At 43.2% G+C, this 27,291-nt stretch overlaps 1 protein-coding gene across 2 annotated transcripts in view; it reads left to right on the top strand.

The window, feature by feature from the left end:
* The window catches only part of NFATC1 (nuclear factor of activated T cells 1), a gene marked incomplete at its 5' end in the record, with an annotated part of 119,706 nt that overhangs the window by 71,073 nt on the left and 21,342 nt on the right, over positions 1 to 27,291 (top strand). For both annotated transcript variants that reach the window (XM_082479186.1, XM_082479187.1), the window contains one exon: positions 15,061 to 15,747. In XM_082479186.1, the coding sequence (XP_082335312.1) occupies positions 15,061 to 15,747 (687 nt within the window). The remainder of the gene's footprint in view (positions 1 to 15,060; positions 15,748 to 27,291) is intronic.

The following is a 27,291-nucleotide window of genomic DNA, read 5'->3' as shown; positions in this document are numbered from 1 at the left end:
ATCCTGCACCTTCCTGTCTTGAGTGGCGTGAAAATAGCAATCCAGGCTGATGCCGCTTTAGGATAGCAATGAAAAGCACAATGTGGATGGAGATCAGCGTGCTTCATACAAAATGCTTCATGTATAGGAAATGTTCAGAAACCTGTGTGCCAGTTTATTTTGGAAGCTTATATTGGTGCCTGTGAAGTGACAGTAAAGTACTCATGCTAGCTGAATCCCAAGCAGGCTTGTATTAAGATTTTAATAGCAAGTAAATTTAGATACTTTTTTTTTTATTTGATATGTTTTTTTTTTTCTGAGAACACTTTTTCTGGGAAAGTAGGAAAAAGGGTGGTTGTTTTGTTTTTGTTGTATTTGAAGGAAGAGGAATTAGAAAAATGATTAGGTTCATGCTTTTTTGTAGACTTTCCAAGTGAAAATAGTCCTTCTGACGGAAATTCCCACAAAGCAATACTCAAGTCATGTCACGTGACTTGAAGAGACCTGCCAACTTTTTGCAGGTGAAATACCATAAAATACACATTTGGAATTTCACCTAGTTAGTTTTCATGCGCTCCAGACTTTTATCAGTACTTTAATTTAAAATAAAAGTACAAGAAACCTGACATGGGCAACTAACTGCTTATTGCATGTGTGCTGTGTAGCAATGCTTCACTGAATCAGCCTACTTATGCAAACTTCATCCCCAGTGGGTATGTCTGTGTATATTTAAAGACTGTTCATCTCTTAAACTGGAAAGAAAAAGAGATGTTACTCTCTTGCACAACACTCGAGAAACAAAAAACTATTGTAGAGGCCAACAGGTATTGCCGTGCCACCCAAGTTACCCTCATAAGTATTTCAAATACATGCCTGCTGTTAACTGCTCTTTCTTAAGTAGCATCTTTCCTCTCCTGCCTTTACATAGGCCATTTTTACTGTTTTATTCTAAACCATGGGAATAGTATTCACTGCTGCAAAGTTGGTTTATGCTACCACCATTCTGAGTTTGAAACATTTGATGTTTCATTTGATGTGAAGCGATGGGAATAGCTACCTAGTGACAGGCAACAGAGAACCAGCCAAGGCTTTATCCTGCAAAGACATCTTTAATTATGGTAATTGTTGAAAACATTGGGAATCTTGTTTAGTCTGCTGTACTAATTTAAATTCCTGTGAAATCTTTTCGTTTCAGTGTAGGGAAACCTGAAAGAAAAAATATAACACTAGAGTAAGGGAAAGGGAAGCAGGTATTGAATAATAAATATGCCTTCCCCCATTCCTATTTGCTTCTCCAATCATATTCTCTTAATATATATGTATATGTGCATATAGGTAATTGAAAAACATCTTATGTTCTTTGCAAACTCTCTCATAACAGTGGTAAGAGTGAATGTGCTTCTGCAATCATCAGAATTAATAGTATAGTATGTTTTTATTATGCCTGTGTTGTAGCTATAAGGTTTTGCCCTTCCATTGCTGGTGGTTATTTCCATTGTGCCTTTCAAAGGTAGATACAATCACCTTGATTATGCATTCAGAAACCATGGACAATGAACTGAATCAGTCATTTACACTAATGTATTTATAGGAGTCATTTTAGGATCATAGAATCATAGAATCATAGAATTAGTGAGGTTGGAAGGGACCTTTAAGATCATCAAGTCCAACTGTTAACCTACCCTGATAAAAACACCACCACTTCTAAACCATGTCCCTAAGCATCTCATCTACCCTTTTCTTAAACACCTCCAGGGATGGTGAATCCACCACCTCTCTGGGCAGCCTATTCCAATGTTTAATAACCCTTTCAGTGAAAAAATGCTTCCTAATATCCGATCTAAACCTGCCCTGACATAACTTGAACCCGTTTCCTCTTGTCCTATCACTTGTCACCAGGGAGAAGAGGTCAGCTCCCATCTCTCTAAAACCTCCTTTCAGGTAGTTGTAGAGGGTGATAAGGTCTCCCCTCAGCCTCCTCTTCTCCAGGCTAAACAACCCCAGATCCCTCAGTCGTTCCTCATAAGGTTTGTCCTCCAGACCCTTCACGAGCTTTGTAGCCCTTCTTTGGGCATGCTCCAACACCTCAATGTCCTTCTTGTAGTGAGGGGCCCAAAACTGAACACAGTACTCGAGGTGAGGCCTCACCAGTGCCGAGTACAGGGGGATGATGACTTCCCTAGTCCGGCTCACCACACTATTCCTGATGCAGGCCAGGATGGTGTTGGCCTTCTTGGCTGCCTGGGCACACTGCTGGCTCATACTCAGCCGGCTGTCCACCAACACCCCCAGGTCCTTTTCTGCCAGGCAGCTTTCGAGCCACTCCGCCCCAAGCCTGTAGCGCTGCATGGGGTTGTTGTGACCCAAGTGCAGGACCCGACACTTGGCCTTGTTGAACCTCATACCATTGGCCTCAGCCCATCTGTCCAGCCTGTCCAGATCCCTCTGCAGACTCAATCTACCCTCAAGCAGCTCAACACGCCCCCCTAGTTTAGTGTCATCTGCGAACTTACTGAGGGTGCACTCGATCCCCTCATCCAGATCATTGATAAAGATATTAAAGAGAACGGGCCCCAGCACCGATCCCTGGGGGACACCACTTGTGACTGGACACCAACTGGATTTAACTCCATTTACCACCACTGTCTGGGTACGGCCATCCAGCCAGTTTTTTACCCAGTGAAGAGTACACCTGTCCAGGCCATGAGCAGCCAGTTTCTCCAGGAGAATGCTATGGGAAACAGTGTCAAAAGCCTTGCAAAAATCCAGGTAGATAACATCCACAGCTTTTCCCTCGTCCACTAAGTGGGTCACCTTGTCATAGAAGGAGATCAGGTTTGACAGGCATGACCTGCCTTTCACAAACCCATGCTGACTGGGCCTGATCACCCTGTTCTCTTGCATGTGCCGTGTGATGGCACTGAGGATGATCTGCTCCATGACCTTCCCAGGCACCGATGTCAGACTGACTGGCCTGTAGTTCCCTGACTGGCCTGTAGTTCCCTGTTCTGCTTTATTTGATTTCAGTCACAACTTTCTTTTAACGTTTCAAGACGTTGTAGAAAACCAAAGTTTAGCTCATGAAGAAAAAAATAGTTGAGCCAACAACCACTGTGTGATCAGTGTAAAAAAATGTAAAGGAGATAAGTACTATTTTGGTCCAGGTAGCACTTTGTCTCTTGTTTAAAACATTCCATGAACACAGAAGCTGTAGTTTTTTGACAAGAAAACGTCAAAGTGATCATCAAGTGTAAGATGTGGTTTTACACAAATCAGATGGTATCCTGTAAGCTTCTTCTTCTGTGCTTTAGGACTAGCCAAATGCTAACATTTCAGTGCTTACCATAATTTTGCAGGTATTTCTGCATGAGGGGTCTTTTAAAAGCTGAGTGACACACATGAGACATACATTTTACAGCTCAATTGGACTGTGCCAAAGCAAAATATCGTATATGGACTAAAGCCTAGATATTGTGTGAGCCCGCTGGCCGTGCTCCTGGGGTGGGTGTGAGCACGTGCAGACGGTGCAACCAGCGGGAGAGCCATGGGCTTGCTATGTGGTTCCCACTCTGACCGCAGAACAATAGGTTTGTTTTTTTTTCCTGTAGCTCCTGTTTCTCCTCATTCCCTAGGGGAGAACAGCCAGTGGATCCAGGGACACGTGGCCTCACTCATCCCACCTCCTGTGGATGGTCCTATAGCATCTCCATGGAGTACAGCTCTGTGATGTGCAGCCAGCACAAGCTGCCCTCTCCAGCAGAGTGTTATGGTTTCGCCACTGTAAGGCTTCTCCCGTGCGGTGGACATATGGCAGGATTGTACTTTTCCTCTGTGTTAGCTCAAGTGTTTTGCAGAGCAGGGACTTAGTTGGTGAAGACAAGTTCCTGCCTCAGAAAGAAAAAAATGCTGTAAAAATTAAAATCTTACTGCTCTGTAAATGAAAAGTTTAAATAACAAAACAAAACAGAAAGTAGAGGCTTCACAAATGAGGGTCAGGGTCTGGAAAACAGGCTTGCTTAAGTCTTTGTCTTGGGACAGACCATAAACCTAAGTACTCATAATCCACTTTTAATTGAAGTTTTGATTTACTGTTCTGCTGAATTTGAGCAATCCACAAATTTTGTATTAGCCTATACTGTACAGAAGTGACTATAATGTCATTTTTTTAGTATTGCTTCTATATTATGCAATTGCATGTCAGTTTTGTCCTGGAGCTTGCAGGCTGTAGGCTCTTGAGACTCCTCCCCAGACAAGCCTGTCACAGAAATATAAGTAGTTTCCATACCATTCTGGCACAGGTGAATTCCCGCAGCTCATATGGTAAGTACTATTACGTTTTGCATTGCCACATCCCATCAGAATGTGAGGAGGAAGGCGCAGGACTAGATGCTGCAGTCAGGAGTCTGAGCAAAGCGCACTGAGCAGGCACTTGGATATTCAGCTTTTAAAGTCTCTCCACTGCTGCAGCTCTGTGCAGGCATGCGCTGTGGCTCTGTTAAGTGCAACAGAACATTTCAGAAAACCCTGCATTTGTGAACCCTACCTTCCAGAAAAACACTTGGTTTTCATTTCTGTTTATGACTGCGTATCATTTTGCTTCTATGAATTTCTTATACCATGGGCCCATAAATGCATTTCAAACAGGAGGAATTTGTTTGAAATTCTGAAATCACTGTACATAAGTGGTAGCATTTGAGGTATAAACTAATCTGGAGAGGCTGAAGAAGCACACAAGCAATCAGACATGTATGCCGTGGTCCCAAATCCTGTGCTTCCAGCTGCTACGCAAGCTGAAGGAGTTCTCCAGCTCAGAAGACTTTAAACAATACACTGAATGATAAGGGTTAGATTTCTCTTTATTCAGATTTCTTTTAAGTAGGTACATCAAAATAGAGGAAACATGTTCCAGAACTTATTTTTTGCAGATAAGAGCAAATGCTGTCATGATTTCTGTTATCTAATGAATATTGCTATAAAGAATGGTGAACATAGAAAAGTTTTTCTTTGCATTTTATTTAGACAAGTAGTGATATTTGACGCAAAGATAGGCTAGTTTGTCTAGGAAATATTTAATAAGATGGGAAAAGGAAAGTTGATGTGTTTCTTTCACTGGAACGAAAAATACACTTTTGCAAAGAGTTGATGGTAAAGTATTTCCAGTTTCTGTTTCTGTCAGGCTTCTTAATTGTCAAAGCATTATTAAAAAATCATTTCACTACTTCTGGTATTTATTAAAATGGCGTTGATATGCTGATCAACTTTTCTTTTGGGATGTGTTTTGCCACCCATAGGGCCAGATTTCCAAGCGCATAGCCTTCACTGGCAGACCCAGTTTTTCTGCAGTTTCTTTGCCTCCCTGCAGGCACCTGCACAAGCCCCCAGGGTGCTGAGCTCCTCTGAAACCCCGGCCATGTAGACAAGTGACTTGGCGGGGACAGAGGTCCTTTGAATCTGTGGGTATGGAGCTGTGCCGAGAGCCTGCCTGTGGTGACTAGGGGTGTCTTAGTATTGCTGTTTTCAAGCCTGGCGGCGTGAAAGTGTGCTTCTTGAGAGGGTGAGGGGTGCCCACTGCACATTGCTGCCGGCATCCTCCTCGCTTCCTGCCCCTGCGCTAAAATTACCTCCCGCCTGCCCCGCAGATGAGTACAATCAGCAGTTTTCTAGTGATTGCATTGAGCAGCCGTGCCTCTGTTTCACCTCGGCTCTTCCGCCCACAGCTCACTTTCTAAGTTAAAAGGCAACATCAGCCGCCTTAGCTGAAAACAAGAAAATGGGGATGCAAAGCATTGCAGCTCCTAATGTGACACATAGCATGGCTTTTGCTGATCGTCTCCTGACACCTCTCACCTCTTGAGTATTTGTTGAACTTTCCTGCTCGAGGCTGGCAAAACGGTTAGTCTGCAAAATGGTGGTAATCTGGGGGTGGCTGGGGAAGCGGGGCCAAATTCAGTGCCTGGGCTGTGAAAGGATCCTCACCGGCGGCCTAGCCAACATGACCGTGGGCAGCAGGGCCACGGCAGGCAGTGCCTCGCCGCCAGCCTGGGCAGCCGGAGCAAGGGGTATGGAAGTCAGCAAGCGTGTGTGACACTCGGGCCCACCTTCGGTCAGCACTGCCTTCCCGGGGCTGTGTGTGAGGGGACCGAGCATGGCCGCACCAGGCCTGAAGCCTTGGACCGGCTGGAAGTGTTTCCAACCAGCCCTGGGAGCAGCCGGGCTGCCTGCACAGCTCAGGACAGGGCAACAGGAGGGGCTGGGGAGGAGAAAGGTTGGCCCCAGGATTTTATGTTTAATTTTAGGTGGAAATATGAATCACATTTGCTCATTTTTACACAGTGTGCTGTTACAGTTTATTTCATTTTGGCTGCTAGGTGGCTGATTGTTACCTTTGACATTTAGCAGAGTAACAAAAAGCAGGCAAGATTTTGTCAGAATCCTGTTTCCATTTAAGGGGATCAAAAAATTCATCCTAGCTGGGTGCATCAGCCCCTCCACTCCCTTCCAGCAGCCGTGCGAGGTCTGTGATGGAGCGGAGGAGATACACGTTACATTCACCAGTGTTACAGCCTCAGGTGCTTTTGCTCCCAGTTGCTGGGTCCCCAGTAGAGCTGCCCACGCTTCATCCAGGTGACATCCCGTTTCAGCTGTCAGCCGGAGCCTAGTCAGCCACACCTGACCTGCAGATGCAGTCGTCCCAGTCTTTAGAGGCAAACTTTAGAGGCAAACTTCTGGAAGGCCAAGAAGGAGCATTACCTGTGTGATGTCCCTGCAACAGGCAGGGGTAGATAAGCACTATATAGAAGCTCCTGCCTGTGTCTGACCAGCAGGCTCCATCGCTGCAGTAATGATCGTGGAATCATAGAATCATATGTTGGTTTAGGTTGGAAGGGACCTGAAAGACCATCTAGTTCCAACCCACCTGCCATGGGCAGAGTCACCTTCCTCTAGACCAGGTTGCTAAAAGCCCCATCCAGCCTGGCCTTGAACACTTCCAGGGATGGGGCATTCACAGCTTCTCTGGGAAACCTCTTCCAGTGTCTCATCACACTCACAGTAATGAATTTTTTCCTAATAGCTATTCTAAATCTGCCCTCTTCCAGTTTGAAGACATTCCCCCTCATCCTATCACTACACGTCCTTGCAAAAAGTCTCTCTCCAGCTTTCTTGTAGGCCCCCTTTAGGTACTGGAAGGCAGCTATAAGATCTCCCCAAGAGCCTTCTCTTCTCCAGGCTGAACAACCCCAACTCTCTCAGCCTGTCTCCATAGGAGAGGTGCTCCAGCACTCTGATCATCTTTGTGGCCCTCCTCTGGACTCACTCCACATGTCCATGTCCTCCTTATGTTGGGGTCTCCAGAGCTGGACACAGTACTCCAGGTGTGGTCTCATGAGAGCAGAGGGGCAGAATCACGCCCCTTGACCTGCTGGCCATGCTTCTTTTGATGCAGCCCAGGATGCGGTTTTCCTTCTGGGCTGCAAGCACACATTGCCGGCTCATGTTGAGCTTATTACCCATAATAGTTAACTTCCAGTGCATAAAGTTGTCTTTTGGCAGTACTTCCCTTTTCAAATATTCCTCTTCAGATCACAAAACCCAGCCTGTAGTTTCAGTCATTGAACCTCTCTGCGTGAGCATTTCAAGGACTCCCTCCCTTACTTCCCAGTGATTTCACATGCATATGTTAACAAGTGTGGGGCTTTAGGATCTTCCAATTAGCTTAAAAGCCAAAAGGTAAAACTTGTGTGAAGGAGAACGGGGTTTAGAATTACATGGGCTGGATTACAGGAGATGCTTATTTTTGTTCTCCTCAAGTGGCTGATCACCATAATTAGTCTAGCCCAATGATTGATCCTAAAGGGCATGCAGTTGTGGTGGCTGCCAGAGGTGAAATGCACGGGCAAGGATGTGTTTTGCTGGCGAAGATGTGTTTTGCTGGCTGTGGGAGGGACTGCCTCCATCTCTGGAGACAAAGACCGTGTCAGAGCGAGATGGCTGAGGTCAGTCCAAACCCTTCTGCAGAGAGGGCAGATCTGGGGGTAGGACTGGCACAGTAAGGATGCTCTCCTGCCAGCCTGTCCCTGCAGAGCTTCCTGCAGGATTTCCAGGGATGAGGAGTGTCCGGCTGCCCCCACGCTGCTGCCTTGCGGGACCACTGCGTGCAGCCCCAGCTTTCCTATTCTCATCGGGAGAGCAGGAGTAATGTCAGTGTGGGTGGTGTACATTGTCAAAAAAGATCTCACATGTCTGACAGAAATGACATAGAAAGCCTTTGCCAGTGCAGCCTGGGTGTTATGCACAGTTAAACCTCCAGGTGAAGGCAGTGGTAGAGCCTGGTGCTGCGCCGTGGGAGCAGCAGTAGAGCAGTCCAAGCGAGCATACAGGACTTGATGTATCCTTTTCAACACTGTAGATTTAATAAGGTCTTATGATGCAAAATGAATCGTGCCTTTTAAGAATTTTTCCCTTTTCTTTTGAAAGAAAGGTAATCCATATCTTCTGTACTAACACAACCCAAATGCCCTCCACCTACCTTCCACTCCTCCTCACCCAGTTTAACAGTGTATACACCAAGCTACCATATATAATCTTCTGTCTCATAAATATGCGTTGAATAACCTAATAGTTTAACAGCTGTTGAAAAGCATTTAGTAAATGAGTTAGCTGGAAAGCACTTTCTAATCAGATAATGGCACTGTCCGAGATTATAGGCTGAGAAGTATGCACAAGGCTTTCATCTACCTGGAGGCTATTCTTGTGTAAAGCTGTACATATGCATCTGATCCCATAAAAATATATACACATAAACTCAAAGAGGGCAGGCAGGCATGTGTTAGAGGTAGCCCTCTCGATGAGCAGTACCAGTAGCAGTGTACTAGCAAGAGAGGGTGAGTGAGTTCAGATACTTGCGTAGATAAAAGCTGCAATCACACATGTGCTGCCTACAGCTGCTTGGTAGCGTGAGGCTCCCTTTGTTTCTGAGTCACTGTGCTTCTGGTTTTATTAACTAAAAGGCAAAGGCTTGATAGTAGCTTAACCTTTAAAAAATGTTTTGGTTGAATGGGTGCCTAGGGAAAAAAATCCAGTTCATGGACAGCATCTGCAGAAGCCCCTGTAGTGACTGTCTTAGGAGATCCCCGGGGTTGAGTGCCCATCCCTTGTCACTGAGATTGTCACTGCTGCAGATACGTTGGCAGGGCATTTCAGAAAGTTTTGCTCTGCCACTGCTGATCTGTTGTTACAAAACAGGGGGATTATGGTTTTTGAGGGCAGCCAGCCCATTGCCTCTCCCCAACACCAGACTGCTCCAGAGTCAGAATGAGGGGTGAGGTCCTCGCTCGGCTCAAGCCTGTTGGATCCAGCCGATGCTGCCACAGCAGCCAGGATTTTGTCTTTGCATGAATCCAGAATGGCTAAGCTGTACATGGAGATGTGTCCACATCCCTAACTATGTCTCTGGTCAGCAAGCAGCAGAGCAGCGGCAGCAGTTGGGATGACCTGTGCAGCATTTTCTGAAGGAACTTCTGTCGTGGTGAAGAGGGTGTGCTGCCTGGCTCAAGACTGATTGACAAGGGAGAATTTTGGAGGCACAAATGGCATTTCAGAGCTCAGCTCAGTAATGGAGATTTAGCCACCTAACTCCTCAACCCTCCTTGAAAGTCTCATCCCAAATTCTTACCAATTATGAGATGTATAGTCCAAAAGCTGAAGAAATGTGTGTGTGCACATGAGGAAAAAAGTAGTGTTTTGATTTTCATATGCTAACCAAAATCTGTGTGCCAGTGCCAGGGAACTGCATCATAGTCTGCACCATGAAAGGTGGCTATTTTGTTTGATAGGTTCAATCAAACTTAAGGGTAAAATAAATATATTATAGTGCCATAAATGTATGTATTGATAATACTACATGGAAATGGGAATTTGTTAGTTTAATGTTAATGAGGATAAACATCTGTTTAATTTATATGATTATATTTTCTTAGTTCACATATTTTAATAGCACCCAAAAAAAAAGTTTTAAAAACCCATCTGGATTGCTAAAGTGTAAAAGCAAACAGACTTGTTAGAATTGTCAAAAAATACATATAATTTATATTTAAGCACTTTCTGACTCCCTTTACTGAATGTGCATGATTTATTATTTTTCTTCAAGGTTTGATATATTAACTTTTTACCTGCTAGAAAGGCCTTTCATTTAAACGTGGGCTTGCAGAACTGGCTGAAATATTTCTCCCAGATTCACAGCCACACAGAAGGACCATTGTCTTCTGACCAGTGCCTTGGTATGATGTCATAACCCTGGTCTCTCTGAGTAAGAAGCTTTGATTTATAGCCAGGGCTGCTGCCAATGCACGGTTCTCAGAACTTCATATTAAATTAGATGACATAATGACATGAGTCCAGAGTCTAAGAAGGCATCATCGAACCACTGAAAGCCAATTAGCACAGATTAAGTTCCTTATCAGACTAATTTAGAACTGTGAGCTCTGTCATATTTTAATATTCAAAATCGAGGACTGTTTAAAATTTTCTAATGCATTGTGAAGTAACAAGCATTTAAAAGCTCACCATACAAACCAATCTTGCATTCATTTTTTCCTTTTTATGGCAAGGGCCTGATCCTTCAGCAGAGTAGGGTCTCGTGAATGAGTAACATTACTTTTGAGTCTGAGTGTATTGTAAAAACCGCATCATCTTTTCTGTTTATAATTTCACAAATTCTGGCTTCATTGCTGCAATTTATTATTGGCAAATTTCAGTGTATGGCAAATTTAGTCACAATTTTTCATTCTAGCCAGCTGAGAGTCTGCAAGACTTGGTGTTATCTCAGCACTGCGGAGCAGCTTTGAGACAGAATGCTTGTTGCCATTTGATATGGCTCTGCTGAATTTGAGAAATAGTCCAGTTTCTGCTAAAAGTGCTTGCAGATTCTGAACAGCTATAGGGCTTTCCAGTTAATTGCCAGTCCAGGCCTGCTCTGTGACTAGGACTGTCTCTTTCAGCTGGCAGGTTTTTATTGAGTCATTTAAGATTTGAAATATATGAGCCAGAAGTTAGTCAGGCTAATAGTGTTCTCTGTTAAATATTAATCCTGAGCAAATTAACTGTATTCTCTGTATCACGTCTCATCTCCCTGTGGGAAATACTCACTTGTGCAGGTGAGTGACGATGGAAACGGATATGTGTTATGGCAGCTAGCTTGCCATGCCTCCATAGGGATGTATTTGAGAATGAAACCTCTTTTTCTAGCTCAGGTCTGTAAAGTTTTGCAGTTAGTCAAGCATGAGTCAATAGATAAGTGGTAACGCTAGTCTATGGCTGGCTGATGATCAGCCCTGGCTGCTCTGGAGGAAGCTGCTGGCTTCCAGCCTAGGAGAAAATGGTGAAGATGGGCACATAAGGTTTGTGTCCTCAGCTGCTCTACGTCATCTGCAGCTGCTCCCCCCAGCTGAGGGTCTCAGCCCCCCAAAAGTCAGTGATACAGTGGGTAGGGTGTGTGAGGAACTGGTAGCTTTATTCATGCAAGTACTTTAACTTGTTTGAGTAATGCCATACGCACCGCGATGGTGAGTAGCCAGTGAGTACAGGTACAGGCTGTTCCTGCATTGGTTTCAGAAGGTGTGCCTTGAAATATCCGCAGCTCCTGCCTGCAGTCCTTTGCAAAGTGGAAATAAATGGTTGCCCTTTTAAAGAAAGAATATAAGGCTATTTAGACCAACTTTTGACACATCAAAAGTATTTTCAGAATGACCAGTAGATCAGACTCACAGATTGTTTGAGTTGAATTTGGAAATACAAACATAGGCAAAGATTTTTGGCCTTTGTTACTCCGTTTGGTGAAGTTACGTAGGCTGGGGAGAAGCAGATACTGGATGGAGTGTCATAAATAAACTGTTAACTGGTATAATGTAGCGATTTGTGGTATATCTGTCTTCCACAAGTCAAGTAATAGAGTTGCTCATATAAAATACAAAAGTTGAGGTTTAGCCAGAAAGGGAAGTGTTAATATCTTACCTTTCTGCTGACATGCTCAGCTTTGCAGGTCTGATTCCAGATCATCCGGGTCATTAGTAATGGTTTCTCCAGGGGGCAAAAAAAAAATCCTACAGAGCTTCCTTCTCCAAACTGGTGCCCTGTGAAGACATTTACATTTTAAAGGGGAGTGAGTGGCTGCCATCCCAGCTTGGTAAGATCTGTATGTTCACTGTGCACAGTGTTAAATGGCTATACAAATGGCAAAGCACTGAAAAGTCAGATACAAATCCCTTCATCATTCAGCATTAATACTTTTCCTGTCTTTCTAATATGTAGCAAGGGGAGGCTTTTTTACTGTATTGAAGAAACACATTGAAAAAAGGTAGTGGAGACAATTAAGTTGAACAAGTTCAGACACCTCTAAGCCTAAGTGCAGGTAGTATCTCTCCATTTAAAGACAGTTTGTTTCCTGTTACATGAAATAACTGAAGCTCAGGAGTATCAGTTCGGAACAATACAAAGGGACAATGTAAACGGTTGTCAAATAAAATGGAGGTCCCACTTAATCTTATATCCCTCCTTCTTGTTTCCCTGTCTGGCTACCAACCTGCCATTGGAAAACAAGCTACTGTGACTTACCCTGACTGGTCCTGTAGTTAACACCAGTCTCTATTTTCCTGCTGAACTCTGAATTTATGGGCAGCCAGGAGTGTCCTTGGTTGCTGTTACCATGTCCAAGGGAGGTTTTGGACTAACTGGAATAGAGTCCCTTCTGCCTATCAGTCCTTTGCCCAGAGTAGGATTTACTGGGTATCCTCTGTTGGTTGCAGGTGTATTTCAGTGTAGCAACGTATTAAAACAGGTTCCCAATGGTCATGGCCAGTAATCAGTCCTCCAAATAGACGCCGTGGCATCGCTTTTATAAAGAAAAAAATCAAAGTGAAGTGACAAGAAAGTGCCTGGGAAACCAAGTAGCAAAGATGTGCTGTAGAAGAGCTACAATGAAAAATCAGCCCGAGATCAGGAACCTGCCCTCTTTAAAGCCTCCAGCCTGCTTGCCACCAGGGCTATAACCCTTCCCTAGGTTATAACAAGTCAGACAACTCCAGGGTTTATTGGAGTTGAATTGCCAGTGGTTGAGCTTGGAATTATTTAGCACAGGTGTTTCTATAACAGTGATATATTGGGAAAATTCAGTGTTCAACAACCATCATATTTCCAGCTGTGCTGTGGTTAGTGCTAGTACAGTGAACCTAATATAAAACATGTGAGAATATTTGCTAGCTCAGGAACTTGTTAAAGGTATTTTCTTACAATATCTGAACTGCTATGTTTATCTAGGTGCGTTTCTTTGGTCTTGCATTTTCATAAAGGGTGTGATACTGGTTTTATAAAGCTGTCACTGAACCTGGAATCTGCTTCTCTGCAACCAAGTGCATTAGTAGCCCTCCTAGCCAGCGGGCAGCACATGAGCAGGTGAAAATAAGATTATGAGGAATCCAATGACAGTCCATTATCCTTAGCACATTCGTCTTGAGCAGCACCTGTGCATCTGTTACATATATAGACATGTTTTTACTAGGGGTGCTAGAAATCTTGAAACAAGTGTTGTTGCATCTACATGTAAAAGAACGTAAAAGAGCAAAGTTAACAAGGGGCTAAGGGACTGTAAAACAAAGGTAGTGAAGTGCATTCACCAGCAGCAAAATTTGTGTTAAAAGGGGTTTTATATGTACACATGCACACATGTGCGTTTTTAGGGGTTCAAAAAACTCATACACAAACATAGTAAATGGGTGGAGAATGTGTAAGGGTGTTTGTAAAACACATGCAAATAAAAATAGTCAGACACTCATGCAACGTGCATGTGCCTGAGCTGAGTTGTGCAAAGATGTTTCATTAATAACTGTCCCATAACGGGTCGATTATTCTGATATTCTGAAAGATATTCTCTGGTGTCACTGTAAATTTCCAACAGCATGTTCAAGTGACAGCTGTTCCTCTGGATCTCGTTTGGGGAAAGAAGATAAATGCCACTGTGCATCCATACTCAATTGTTGTATGCATTAGAGTTGCATCTGGATAGAAAAAATACATCTACAGACTAGCTTGGCCCTGTTATTTATAATTTTCCTGATACAGAAAGTGGATGTCTTTTACCCGTGCACTGCATATGTTGTAGGAGAAGCAGCGAAGGCACCTCTCTCTGATTTGAGAGAGAAAGCCAATGTGAAAAAGACACTTTGATTTGAGGCAGGATCTCTTCTTTGATTTGATAAAGCAGTTCTATATTTGTCATGACCAAGTTGATGCTCATAGACAGTCCTTCTATCTATGTGCTGGTGGTGTTTAGAGACATGGCTTGACAGCTCAATTAGAGCCTCTTGGGACAATGGGTAGAGCAAGCAGAGGTCTAGAATAGGAGTCAGTTTTTCTTGGTAGCCAGAGACTGCGTTAACATTTTAGGAGCTGGCATTAGCAGTTTGGATCCAACTCACTGATTGTTGGATGCAACTTACTGAATATTTTACACCCATTTCCTGATTAGTAAAATTAAACAGTCATGTAAAAACTAAATAAATCAAATCCTACTCTTCCAAAAATACCCTCATAATTGAAAACTTCTTGTACATAGTAGTTTGTCATGTATCTTTGAAATCTTACTTTCACTGAACTCTGAAAGCCCCATCTCTACCTTACTGCGCTCCAGTTTACCGAATGTGCAGACATTTATCAAATGGGCCATCAGTAGCCGTAGAAATGCAGTAGTATATCCAAGTTAAAATTCTTGCTTTGATTACTACAAATCCATGGAGCCCTTGGGTCCAAAGCTTCCACTGAAGCACAGCTATTTGCAAATAGATTTTTATAGCACATTAGTGCAGGACGAGAGTCCAAAAAAAATAGTCCTTTTCAATATTAGAACCAGCTGTGACTTTCTTGTGCTGATGACTCATTCATTTTTTTTTATAGGGTGGGAGAATTAGGCAAAAGACACACAAAGTCTTATTCAAGACGTTGTTTGTTTTGCAAAGGGTATCCTAGCCACAAGCCAACTTGATCATACCAATACGCAACTTATGTTTATGTAAAACTTTTTTCTTTTAACAGTTCCAATTATAAAAACAGAACCCACAGATGACTATGAGCCTGCTCAAACCTGTGGACCAATGAACCAAGGCTTAAGCCCTCTCTCTAAACCATACTACAGTCAGCAGATCATGATGCCCCCTGATCCTGGTTCGTGCCTCGTGGCTGGCTTTGCCTCCTGTCAGCAGAGAAATGCCGTGATGTCACCCTCTCCCAACGCAAGCCCCAAGCTGCATGACCTTTCATCCTCTCCTTACAAGTGCATCCCCAACCCAGGCCACAGTCACCTCGGACTTCAGCAGCCTGCTGGAGGTGTCCCCACCATACAGGAAGTGCCAAGGTCTATAGTTGTGCACCCAAGCTCCCCCGAGCAATCATCTCACGTCATGCTGCAGCCGCAGGTGAGTCAACATCTGAGCAGTAGCTGTCCCCTTGGTTATCAACAAACACTCTATCCCAACAGTCCCTCTTCTCCAGTTCCATCTGTTACCCAAGAGCCAACCTATTTGCAGTCCTGCAGTCCAACTCATTCATCCATAATGGGTCAACAGCAGCAGCAACTGCCGAAGGTTCACAGAAATGAGTCTCCAACAACCCAACCACTGTCATTGCCAGAGTTGCATGAGGAAAGTAATCATAATTTGGCCCCTATTCCTGTAACGATCAAGCGAGAACCTGAGGAATTGGACCAGATGTACCTGGATGATGGTAAGTCTTCCGCAGCATAGGTTTGTCTTCAACCATGTTGCTGTATCAGTGAGTTCCCTTAACCCCCTCCTCCTTTTGAATCCTGGTGGAAAAAAGTTCAATTAACAGCCTGGTGGAATGGTGCGGACTTTTGCTTGGATTGTCTCTATACAGGAAAGGGCTCTTTTAATTTCGTTTGTGATAATGAAACTGTATTATCTAGGCATTAAATGCTGTTAGTTACCATAGAGCTAGCTGCATGATCAATAGCTGTGTTGCAATAATCTTAACTGTATAGTCTGGGCTTATGGTCTTGGCCCATGCCAGTGACCTGTGGAACTGCAGTGAATACATATTTAACATTGTCCCATCCATAATGCAGTGAAACGTCTGATGTACAAATCTGTTCACTGGAACTAAATGATAAACTGCTCTGCTTCAGTTGAGGAGGTTCAAATTAAAAATGTAGGCACATCTTTCAGCGTAACTTTTCAGTCTGGTGGCATCTGACATTTAGACTACTTTTTCTTCTATTCTCATTGTGGACTTGCTGCTTTTTTTTTTTTTTTTTTGTAAGATTCTATGTGTATATGTATTCTACACGCACCACTGAAAAGTTAAAATGCTGTGATGAACTTGTCAGGCTCTAGTTTCCAAAGATTTATTAGCTGAACGTAATAAAAGGGATATTCTGGAATTTGATTACGTGACCTCACTGAACTGTGATTTAGCACTTGCTGCTAAGTATACCAGTAGTATTCTGGACCCTCACCTTAATGCAGTACGTGAGCTCCCTTCCAATAGCCACATAACTTTATATAACATATCATGGTATTTGAAGAAGAAATGCCTTTGAAATGCTGCATTGAAACTAATTACTGCCAAGGAACATCTGAATGTGATTTGTCTTTCAGGGGGAATTTAAAGGCAATTCATTGCACTGTTTTTAAAAAAAGGACATTTAGTCATTCTATTTTAAACAGCATGATACTCACCAAATTAGGATTACAAATGAATGTTTTGGGTCTTAAGTAGCAGCCTTTTGCTTTCCAACTCTAGGAAAATGATTTTTCTTGACAGAAGTTATTATTGGTTACATGATAGACAGGTCTAAGGAATTTTTCCTAATTAGGAGTTCAGTTCACTAAATTTTTGCCTAACACATCTTTTGTGACGAGGTTTTCTTCATAGCATGCATTTTTACTACATATCTATGCTGCAAGGAGTAAGATTTCAACAAACCAAGCAAGAAATGTGCACAAACCAAAACAAAAATCCATGCCCAAATTTTGTTTTTGAGAGAAACCAGAAGTTATCTGTGGAAGGAGGAGAATACAGATAATATCTAAAGCTAGTCTATAGCTGTCTTTCTAGAAGAGCACAAGAAATGGGCAGTCTTTCTGCCTTACCTCTCCAAAACCCAGCAACCACTTCTCTGACAGTACTGTGAAAGTTGCCTTTGGCTGATTTTTGCTGGAGAGATGGGACCGCAGCTCAGGGATGAAGAGTGAAGCTCCTCAGCCATGTCTACTTCAGATTTTTCCTGGAGGAACAGAGGAACTTTGCTACTGTGTGGTCTGAGAGAGAGATTTTAGTTTTTTGAGCAATGCTTACTCTCTCTGACAAAGCATTAATAGTTTAGTCTTTACCCCCATTTCTCTTCCACCCCCTCTTCTGGACACACATGTGCACCGGTCCTCTGACAGATAATCATAAGTAATTGTAGAAGCCACCGTGTACATCTGCACTGATACTTAAAGTTGACTTTGAAGATCTCTTTGGCTAGCCAAATGCATATATACTTCCCTTTGGCATCCAGCAAGCTATCGAAATTGTTCTGTGGCTGACCACAAGAGGTATAGACCAAGAAAGAATTCACAGACATAACAGCTGTGGTAACAATATATAATAGAAAAAAATTAATTTAGGTTGTTCCAAAAAATTAAGCATCACCAGTTCCCTCTCAGGGTGGTAATCAGAAAAGGTAACCAGAGGAAGTCCCTTTTCTATGCCTAAACTGGTGTGTAGGTTTGTCTCAGGGGTCACACTGATGGAGTGTAACCCATGTGAGCTTCCCTTTCCTATCTAATGCCGTATCTCACTGTGTGAAGAAAAGATCATCTACTCTTATGTTTTGTGTTGACAAAATGAAGCTCTGGTAGAAATAAGGAGTGGACTACTGCTGTCTTCTTATTTGTCTCAGTATTTGGGCAGTCGAGAGAGAAAGTGTGGCAGAGGGGCTAAAGGCAGGGAGCACGTCCTGTGGGACTTGTGCTGGCCAAGACCCTCTGTTCAAGCCATGCAGAGCCCTGGCATGCCTCAGACACACAGCACTGGAGCATGAAGCTGTGAGTCAGGCTTGAAGCTCATTTAGGTCTATGCTATGTGCATTTCATGGAGGCAGTCTTTACCACCACCAGTGCAGACATTGGTTTCACATTACATTTAATCTGATGTAACTGCAGGCTCCCATGGAAAGGGTGGCCTCAACCCGTCTTGCCCTTAGCCACATATTCTTGCTGCTTCCTTTGAGTCATATCGATTGATTATGGAGTGGCAGAGCAGGCTAATGGAAAATTAACGTGCCAAAAATAGCAAAACCCACATAGTTTTCCTCTGGGTCAGCTTATGGAACCACATCCCCCACATCCAATAGCTGGGTCCAGCCCATGAAAGGGGCAGGAAGCCTGTTGCTTCAGGTCAAGGAGTGCAGCAGGACAGCTCTGGGTGGCAGCACCCCACCCACAGGCCAGAGAAAGCGTGACTTGAAGCCACATCTGATGTCATCTTATCCTCCCCAGCAACTATCTAATCAACTCATCTTGTCTCAGTAGAAGAATCCCCTTCTTGTGCTAACCTGTTAGTTATGGAAGGATGACATCTGGGCTTTCTTGCACAGAAAGTAGCAGTTTGACTACTATGGTGACTGCCTGGAAACCATCAGTAATTGCTCCTGGTGTCCTGGTAGGTGCTGTTCACCGAGATGCACACTGAAAAGGCAAAGCACTCTGCATATGCAACGCCTTTGTACCTGGTGCCGTTTCGTTCAGACCTCTGGACTTAACTGTGGAATAAGGGAGAATGGGGTTTGCAGAGTGGCTCATACCAAATAGGAGCAACTAATTTTTCATGTGCTTGATTTTTTTTTTTGCAATAGGAGCTTTTAAGTCATTGCCATTCTTTCTTGTTAGTATATCCATCCATCCATCAAGTGTTTTCCTTGTTGGAGGAGTGGGTGGCATATCTGTGCTTTGTGACCATATTCTGAAAAACAGAATATCAAACCATACCTGTCAGTAAGGACAGTTACTCTTTTTTTAAAATAGATTGCTGCTTTACCTCTTTATAATTTGTTGTCTCACCGATTCAGTTCAGATTCCTTCGTACAGCATGATTGAAACTTTTTTTCAGTATTTTTTCAATCTTTGCACCTGTGAACAATAGGAAAGCCAGAGAGAGGTCCGATGGACTTGACTCCTTTCCTTGTCTGCTACTCTAAGTATATCAACTCTTTCCTTCATCCCTAAAGCAATTTAAAAGTAATGAAATATTTTAATGACATTAAAAATTAAATTCTCAAAGCATCACTCCATTAAAAAAGTGTATCTTCACGGTTTCTTGTAGCTATTAATACCTCCAGTTTTACCTGAAAGTACTTAATGACATGTGAGGTATAGACATCTAACATACTTATGTGACTACCAGACGAATAAAATATCTAACTGGTTATGCCAGATTATATTTGGTAAAATTTTGGTGGCTTGTTTACCACTTTGGGGAGGTTTGATTTATGTATATAATATACGTAATATCAGTCTTGGACCAGGTATAAACAGAAATTTTTTGGTTTCAGCTTATGGGATCAAAGCAGTATTCATTCCTTTTGGTCTGGAGTATCTCCAAATATAGACCATCTATACTGCAGAGTATAGATGGAAAAAACAGTCAGTGAGTTTATATAAATATATATCCTCTATATGACATTTTTCTGCTTCAGTAATACTGGGCAGCTGAATGTCATATAAAGGGAGCACCCAAAGAGACTTCCACTTTGGCAAATACATTTTGGTCTTGGCAATCTTGTTTTAAATCAAAATCTACACTAGCCACCTGGGCTACTCATTAAATGTGCTGTCCCTTTCAGTATGTGAATATATGATTCAACATGTATAACATATTTAAAACTCACCCCGTAAAGTGATACTTGATATATTATGGCTATGCTCTTGATATTAAAAGGTATCTGGCTTGTATACCAGCATTTGTTTTGAATAATTCTGAGTTCAATCTCCTAACCAAGATCATGGCTGACTCCCTTTGCTGCTTTCACAGTAAGATTTGATTAAAAGTGATTGGAATGTGACATTTATGCCTGGTTTTGGTACTCTGCGGGAGCCCATGGTCCTTTGCAGGAGAGGGGGTGTCTCCTGTCCTCCCCGCCAGAAGCTCTTGCAGCAACCTGCAGGGCGCTGGGGCACCCTGTCAGACCACACCAGGGCTAATGGTAGCTCCATGTGCCTGTGCCACCCTGCCCTAGACAGTGAAGGTTACATGACATTCCTCTTTCAGATCTAACATGGGAGTAGTGTGGGGTGCTAGAGTGGTAGAGCTCAAGGAAAATCCTTACACAGGCAGGCTTGAGGGACCTCTTCAGTACAAGTCTGGGCAGTAATTGCTTTTAAGAGAAAACATTTTATTTGGGGATTGATTAATCTAATGTGCTGTGCAGCCCTTTGAAGTATGAAGTAGAATTAGTGAAGAAATGGCCAGTTAGGGGAAGCTACAGGCTGATCAGAACTCTTCCTGGTCGCTTGAACCAGTCGTTCTCTCAAGGGGATATGAACATTTACCTAACTAATATCTCACTTTTGAATGTGCTCATCTCTGGCCCTCTAACTAGGACTTGGGTCAACAGCTGTGCTAGTCTTCTCTTGAACTAATCCTGCTTCTTTTCTGTTAACCAGGGCAACTCAGATAATTTTTTCCAAATTTTAACTGCTTTGCTTAGTGGTAGAAGAAACCCCAAGCCAGAGGCAATGGAGTGTAAGTTGACAAAGCTTTCAGGATGTTCAGGCAGCTGGGAACTGGCCAGGCTCACAACAGGAGATGCTAAAGGTGACTCGAAATCACCTTCCTTATCCCTGTTTCCCTTTCCTGAACCTAGTGTAGCCTGGGTGGAACACAGAACTGAGCTCCAAATCTTTTATTTCACCAGGATGGAGAGAGTTCAATTAGGCATGCTAATGCCAAGAAACATTTTTCAGGTTGTAACTGGCACTCCCACAAGCTATTACGTTTTTTACCTGCAGCAGAATGACATTCAGTTGTGAAATTATTTCCTGCCGTTAGAAACATCAAAGAAAGTAGTTTTCATTACAGACGAAAATGAAGCTATTTCAAAAAAGCAAGGGGGAAACACATTGGTACCAACAGGAAAAAATGTATGACTTATGTTTTCATCAGATTTCAAGGTGTATTGTACATGCTGTGATCCCATTTGTTACATTAATGCACAGAACTTTACAAAACCAGTTTTTAATTGAAAGCAAAGCAGCATCCCAGAGGATTCTTTAATCAAAGTATGCTTGAGTGCTGAAGCTGAAGATCTCAGATTCTTTGACTCGACTTTTGAGATGAAGTCCCAGCCACATTGAAATTGGCAGCACTCTCCCATTGCCGGCAGTGGGGCCAGGGTTCCACCCGCCATTGAAAAAACTGTTTTCCAGAATGCCCCGAGTCCTGTGTAGGAGTCAGAACTGGAATAACAATATCTGAAAGACAGATCTTTTGTCTGAAGTTTTGTATATTAATTCATCCTCCTCCTGTCCACACAGACGCTTTCATAAAGGTTTCTGTCCTGATCTTGTCTTAATTGGATCTATAAATTTTTCTGTAGTAAGATGAAAATACATAGGCCATAAACGAAGGTGTCTGATGTTTAGATACGTGGCTAACAGAAAGTATCAGAACCACATCATCATCTTTTTTAAAACAAGGAGACTTTTGTTCTTGTGATTGTCTTTGCACAGCTGTGAGTTTTATAGCACCGTGCCAATGAATGCACTCATTGCGACTTTATTTTGCTCTGAAAAGGTAAATTGGGAGCATTAAGCCCCCAATAAGTATGTAAAAGTGGCAAAACCACAGGTAAAGTGTTACTGAAAGCTGCAGCCCTGCCAGCCATTTCATTTTAAACATGGCTCTTTTAAAAATAACTTTTGCAGTAAAAGCTGTAACTCCTGGATGTAATATGAGCTATTGCTAATGTCATTCCCATGAATTGCTTACAGTGTTGAACTGTTAGATGTCTGACAAGTCCATATATCTCCTATACAGTATATGTGAAAGTTTTTTGCCTCTATACCATATGTTCTTTTTTTTCACTCCTCTATATTCTTCAAATGCACGTGGTTTGGTGATATAGTTTATTTGAACAGGAACCATAGCAGACAGAATTACTCTTTTGCTGAAATGTATCCTTTTTCATACATCTCAGCTTCATGATTAAAGCGATTGGCTCTTGAGGCATTAAGTTTAGTCTGCTGCTGCCACAATTATGCCTTTGAAAACTCCTGAGTGCACTCAGTGATTTCCAGTAGTCCAGATGTCATTAGAACAACACGCAGGTAGGCTGCAAAGTCCAGTAACACTGTCTACACTTCAGTCTGGCTTGGGCAAGCTTTTCCCTCCCTCCCTCTTGGCCAAGCCTCACAGCTCTGGGAGAAAACAAATAGCTTTCCTCATGGAAAGTTTTACTTAATCTGGCATGGTGCCTGAGCCTAGACCCTCCTCGTCTCTAATGATGATTGAAAGTGTACATGCTACTGTGATAAAACATGCTGAGTCGTTAACATTTGGGGCTTGGGTTGTACGTGATGAGTAAGGGAGGACTGAAGTAATGCATTCGAATTCAGACCTTTGGTGGACTTGCACGTCTGGGTTTGAGGAGTATCCTGTTACATGAAACCTCACACCCGCAGGATTGGGTTTTGCTGTTTCTAGCGGGTTTGCTGAATTGGGTCTCCTGGGAAGCCCACCAGAATAAAGGTCCCAGAAGAGCCGCTGACCAGACTAGGTGTCACTCCTGGTTTTCTCTAGTCCCAGGTGTGCAATTGCCCACAAAGCAGACCAGCTTAGCTGCAGTATGTTGTGAAATCTAGCAGCAAACTTTGCTTTCTTCTAACATCAGCATTTAGATTTCCAGGGAGGTCCTTGAGTCTCAGGCTTTCAAGGAAGTGTCTGGTCCTTTCAGAGAAGTCCTGAGTGTCTCCGACTTCAGTGACGCTGGCAGAGGGAACAGGAGGCTGGCCAAGCAATGGGAAAGCTGCAGAAATCAGCAGGCAGTGCTTTGCAACGTTTTGATACTTCTGACTATTTTTAGTGTTGAAAACCCAGCATTTGCTTCATGTGCATCTGCACGCACACCTTCGCGTTAAACATTTTTGGTCATTAAGTGTTCAGCTGAAGCCACGTTGAACCCCCTCTTTTCAGCTAAGAGCCAGCTTCATGCTGCAGCCCTGCTAGTGGCTGTGCAATTAGCTGGAGAAGTCGCTTCTCACTCCTGTGCCTGATTCAGTCTCCTATTTCCATAGTAATGGCTGTTGGCATTGCTGTTTCAAATGGTAAAGGTTTTGTCGGTTATTTTCTGTAAGTTTTCCTTGGCAATCAGGAGAGAAGAAGTTGCTGTATCTGAGCCTTGGTAACATTTACATCTGCTTTTAAGCCTGGAGGAGTGCCAAGGAAAATATGTGGCTTGAAGAAGCACAAGCTTCATGAGAAAGCTTTGTTCTGATGCGATTCATTTTAGGAATATGTTGTTTGTTTGAAACGTTTCTGCTGAGCTGTGCATTAGCTGGTCAGGTGTGGCCTCGTGGCTCATATACGGCCTCTGCGCTCTCGTGTCCTGAACCCATCCTGGCAAAACAATTCTGGGGAAGTTGTTGTAGAAAACCCCTCTTCTCCAGGGAGCAGAGTATCACACAGACCCCTGCTGCATCTCAGCAGAGCTGGGCTGAAGCAAGCTGCCAGCTCAGCCCAGCAAACACATACGTGTCAGAGGAAGCGCTCTCATGAGTAAACTCCCTGACTTCACGTAAAGCGCTCTTGGCTAAGCGCTAGCAAGCTGTAGTGTTGCTAGATCACAGAGCAGCGAAGGGCCTGCCTCTGCTCCCACTTAAGTCAATAACACCGTTCCCTTTGGGTTCGTTGGGAACAGGACCAAGCGTATGGCTGGTAGTTAAAACACATAATAGCTGCATTCATTGAAGTGTGGTCGCTAATAGACAGGCAGAGAGGGAGTCTTTTCTAGCAGATTTCTGCATGGCACAGTTGATTGTTTCATCTGCGTCTGTGGGACAATGGCGGGGGCTCGGTCGTGGGGCTGATAGCGGCTTGACCATTGCTGTCGAGAGTTGGCTGCTTGATAACCTGGCTCCTGGTCTTTCCTCCTCCCCGAGGAGCTAACGCTGATTGCAACCAAAGGGGGCACAGGCTTTCCACACCAGGCTTATCTCCAGGCTAGGAGGAAGCTTATGAAAAACAGCAGGCCCTCAAAATGTTCCCCTCCTCCTCTGTTACTGAGGAAGCCTGCAAAGTCTGGACGTTGAAAATACCTGGCAACAATCAGTGAGTAAGAAATACAGTAGGAAAACCATGGTCCTGTTCCAACCTGGATGGGTTTGTCTGCAAACCAGCGAGCTGGACCAGCCCTCTGCCTGCTTTACAGGCTTCACTTTGTTGGTAAGTCTTCTACATTTTGCACACTTTGAAGCCTACTGCAAGACCAATATCAGAAAGCAACGTGAGATGGTGATGCAAGTGCGTTGAAATTCCCAAAGTGTATTGTCCCTGAGCACATGAATTGCAATATGAGCACTTGAGCAGTCTTGAAAAGCAATGCTACAGGCTATCAAAGTCCATAATTAGTGGATTAAATTCTTTGGTCCTTACATAGTTATAGCTAATGTTATCCAAGCATCATGTATGCACAAGAACATTCCTCACTTGTCTTGTCTTTGCACAACTAAAGAATGTTTTTTCTACTTAATTCTGACCTTTCTGCAGCCATAAGAGAGTGCAAAAGACAAGATTTGACTCCATGTCTGTACTGTCCAGATTGCTCTTGATGTTAGACTTCTGCAGGAGCTAGGGCTGAAGGTTTGTTCCATTTCATAACTCTTGTGATATCTTTGGGGTTGCAGAATAGGTATTGCAGTATATTACAAATCAATTTTGATACCCTGGGAGCAGCAGTCAGTTCTTTTCCTAGTGCTTCAGGGAAAATATGTTTTATTGCCACCTCCTAAGCAAAATCATCTGCAAATTGCTTAAGAAGTAGAAAAAAATGATATTTTGGGTTACAAGAGAAGCCTCCAAAAATAGAAAACTGAAGAATATTTGAAGGGTTTTTTTCTATCCTGTATGTGCAAATCCGTACACACATAAAGTATCTGTGTGCATATATATGTGTGCACATATACATAGACATATATGTAATGAGCTATAAGACTTAGGACACTAATTCTTTCACTTCTACTTATGACTGACTTCTCAAAAAATCCTTCAGGTGCCTGTTGAGTAAAAGCTTTTGGAAACATGAGGTCAGGTGCAGAAGCCCATCTTGTCGACCTTCTGTTGTGCACAGTTAGCTTCTGAACTGAATTGCCCATCGCAGCTCTGAAATCTGGCTCCATGCTGCTGCCATTCCTGTGAGCTGCAGTTGTCACTGCTGCTGAGTATTTCTCAGGCATCTGAGCTTTTGCTATCCAGCTATTCTTTTGGAAGACTGAAGCAACTGGTAAAGATGATCTCTTCACTATTAGTTGGCTTTTGTTTTTTCCCCTATGATAACCTTCCTTCAAGTCCAAGTTCGATGGGGCTTTGAGCAACCTAGTCTAGTGGAAGATGTCCCTGCCCATGGCAGGAGGGTTGGAACTAGATGATCTTCAAGGTCCCTTCCAACTCTAACCATTCTATGATTCTATAACTCTTGTGTTTCACCGTGCTGCAGGCTGCGCTTGGACTCAGCTATTCACTTGAGGGCTTTCATGTCAGAGCATCTGCATAAGCCATTAACTTCTCCAGGTATCTTCTCCTTATAGTAATATGTCTATGGGTCAGTGGTACTGGGAGGTTCAAATGTGCTTCTCAATCTAAAATGACTGTGTGAAACTGTCATGTAGAAAGAGGTTAGCAGAGAAACTGGTCCTGATGTTTTTCAATTACGCACACTCTTGTTTGTTTTCTTTCTTCTGAGAAATTTCCCCGACTCAACTGTTAACTGTTGCGCAAGATGATACAGAGCTGTCCCTTGGGCCCTAGCAGTCAAAGGCTCGAACTTCCTGAAGTTGCTAGAATTGATGCAACGCAAATTCAGGTTTTGCAGAAAGATATAATTATGAGTCCAAGCTCTAGCTAGATGTACTTCACCCAGGCACTGCACAAAGGCTTTTTGAAAGGGGCCCTGGAAGGGCCGCCAGCGATGGAGATGACTGCTCTACTCCAGTCCCTGAGTTCCTAGGTAACTTTGAAAGAGTTCTCAGGGATTTTTGCTTATTTTTTCTTCCGCATAGAGAGTATGTTAGGATGAGGAAAGACTTCATTGCAAAGGAAAAAGAAGCAAAACTGATTCCAGGGCAGAAAGTGCCATCAGCCATAGGGAGACTATGCTTTTTGCATCAGTGGACAAACACAGCATCAATGGCTGCTTAAAAAAACTTTCCAGGAATTCTCCCACTGTTTCCAGAATCCCAGGCTGGACCTTCACAGGGCAGACAAGCATCATGACAGTCTATTTAAACCATAGACTCATAATTGGATGTACTCTGTCAGATCACCACTTGGTAGGAAACTGCAAACCTCCATTGTTGCCAGACAAACTGCTGGTTTCTGCCCTATTCGGCACATAGCTAGTATTGTAGAGATAAAGGTGACCATCACCTTTGCAGAGGGTTTAGGCTTACCGTTTTGCAATCCAATATCCCAATTATTTCACACTATTTCAATGGTAAACTAAAGTTCTAAAGAGGAACCAGCACTGCTGAAGACAAGGAAAGGTTTGCTGGAAGGATGCGCTAATGCGAAAACATCTTCTTGCAGTATTGTAGTAGCTACTTTACAAGTCCAGAGGTAGCTGCAACTCTCAGCTGAGTTGGTGCATGTTTGCTGGCAGAGTCAGATCTGTGTGACAGGACTCCAGAACCCCCAGTCGAAGGAGGGGCTCTGCGTGGGGCTGCTCCCTGCCAAGGATTCAGCACAGCTGGGGGATTGGGGTCCTTTGTGACAAGTGCAAGTGCGTATGTGTATATACATTTATTCTATTTGGGGAACATACTGAAAAAATAGAAGCTTTCTCATGATGCTGTAGCACAGTTAGCAAGCATTTTAAAGTTTCAGACTTAGAGTATGGCTGTGAAACTACCTGGTGGTGTAATTAGAATGAAAGAAATCTTGAGAAAAAGAGAAATGAGAGGAAGGCTAAATATAACATGCCCATAAAAAAAAAAAATGAGCAAAGATGAATTTTGGAAGAAGAGGGGAAAAGGTGACTGTGGGTGTGAGAGAGGA

The sequence above is a fragment of the Vanellus vanellus genome (genome assembly GCF_965231255.1).
Source record: "Vanellus vanellus genome assembly, chromosome: 2".
Taxonomy (NCBI): Eukaryota; Metazoa; Chordata; class Aves; order Charadriiformes; family Charadriidae; genus Vanellus; species Vanellus vanellus.
Note: the sequence above shows the minus strand (reverse complement) of the source record. Positions and strands in the feature narration are given on the sequence as shown.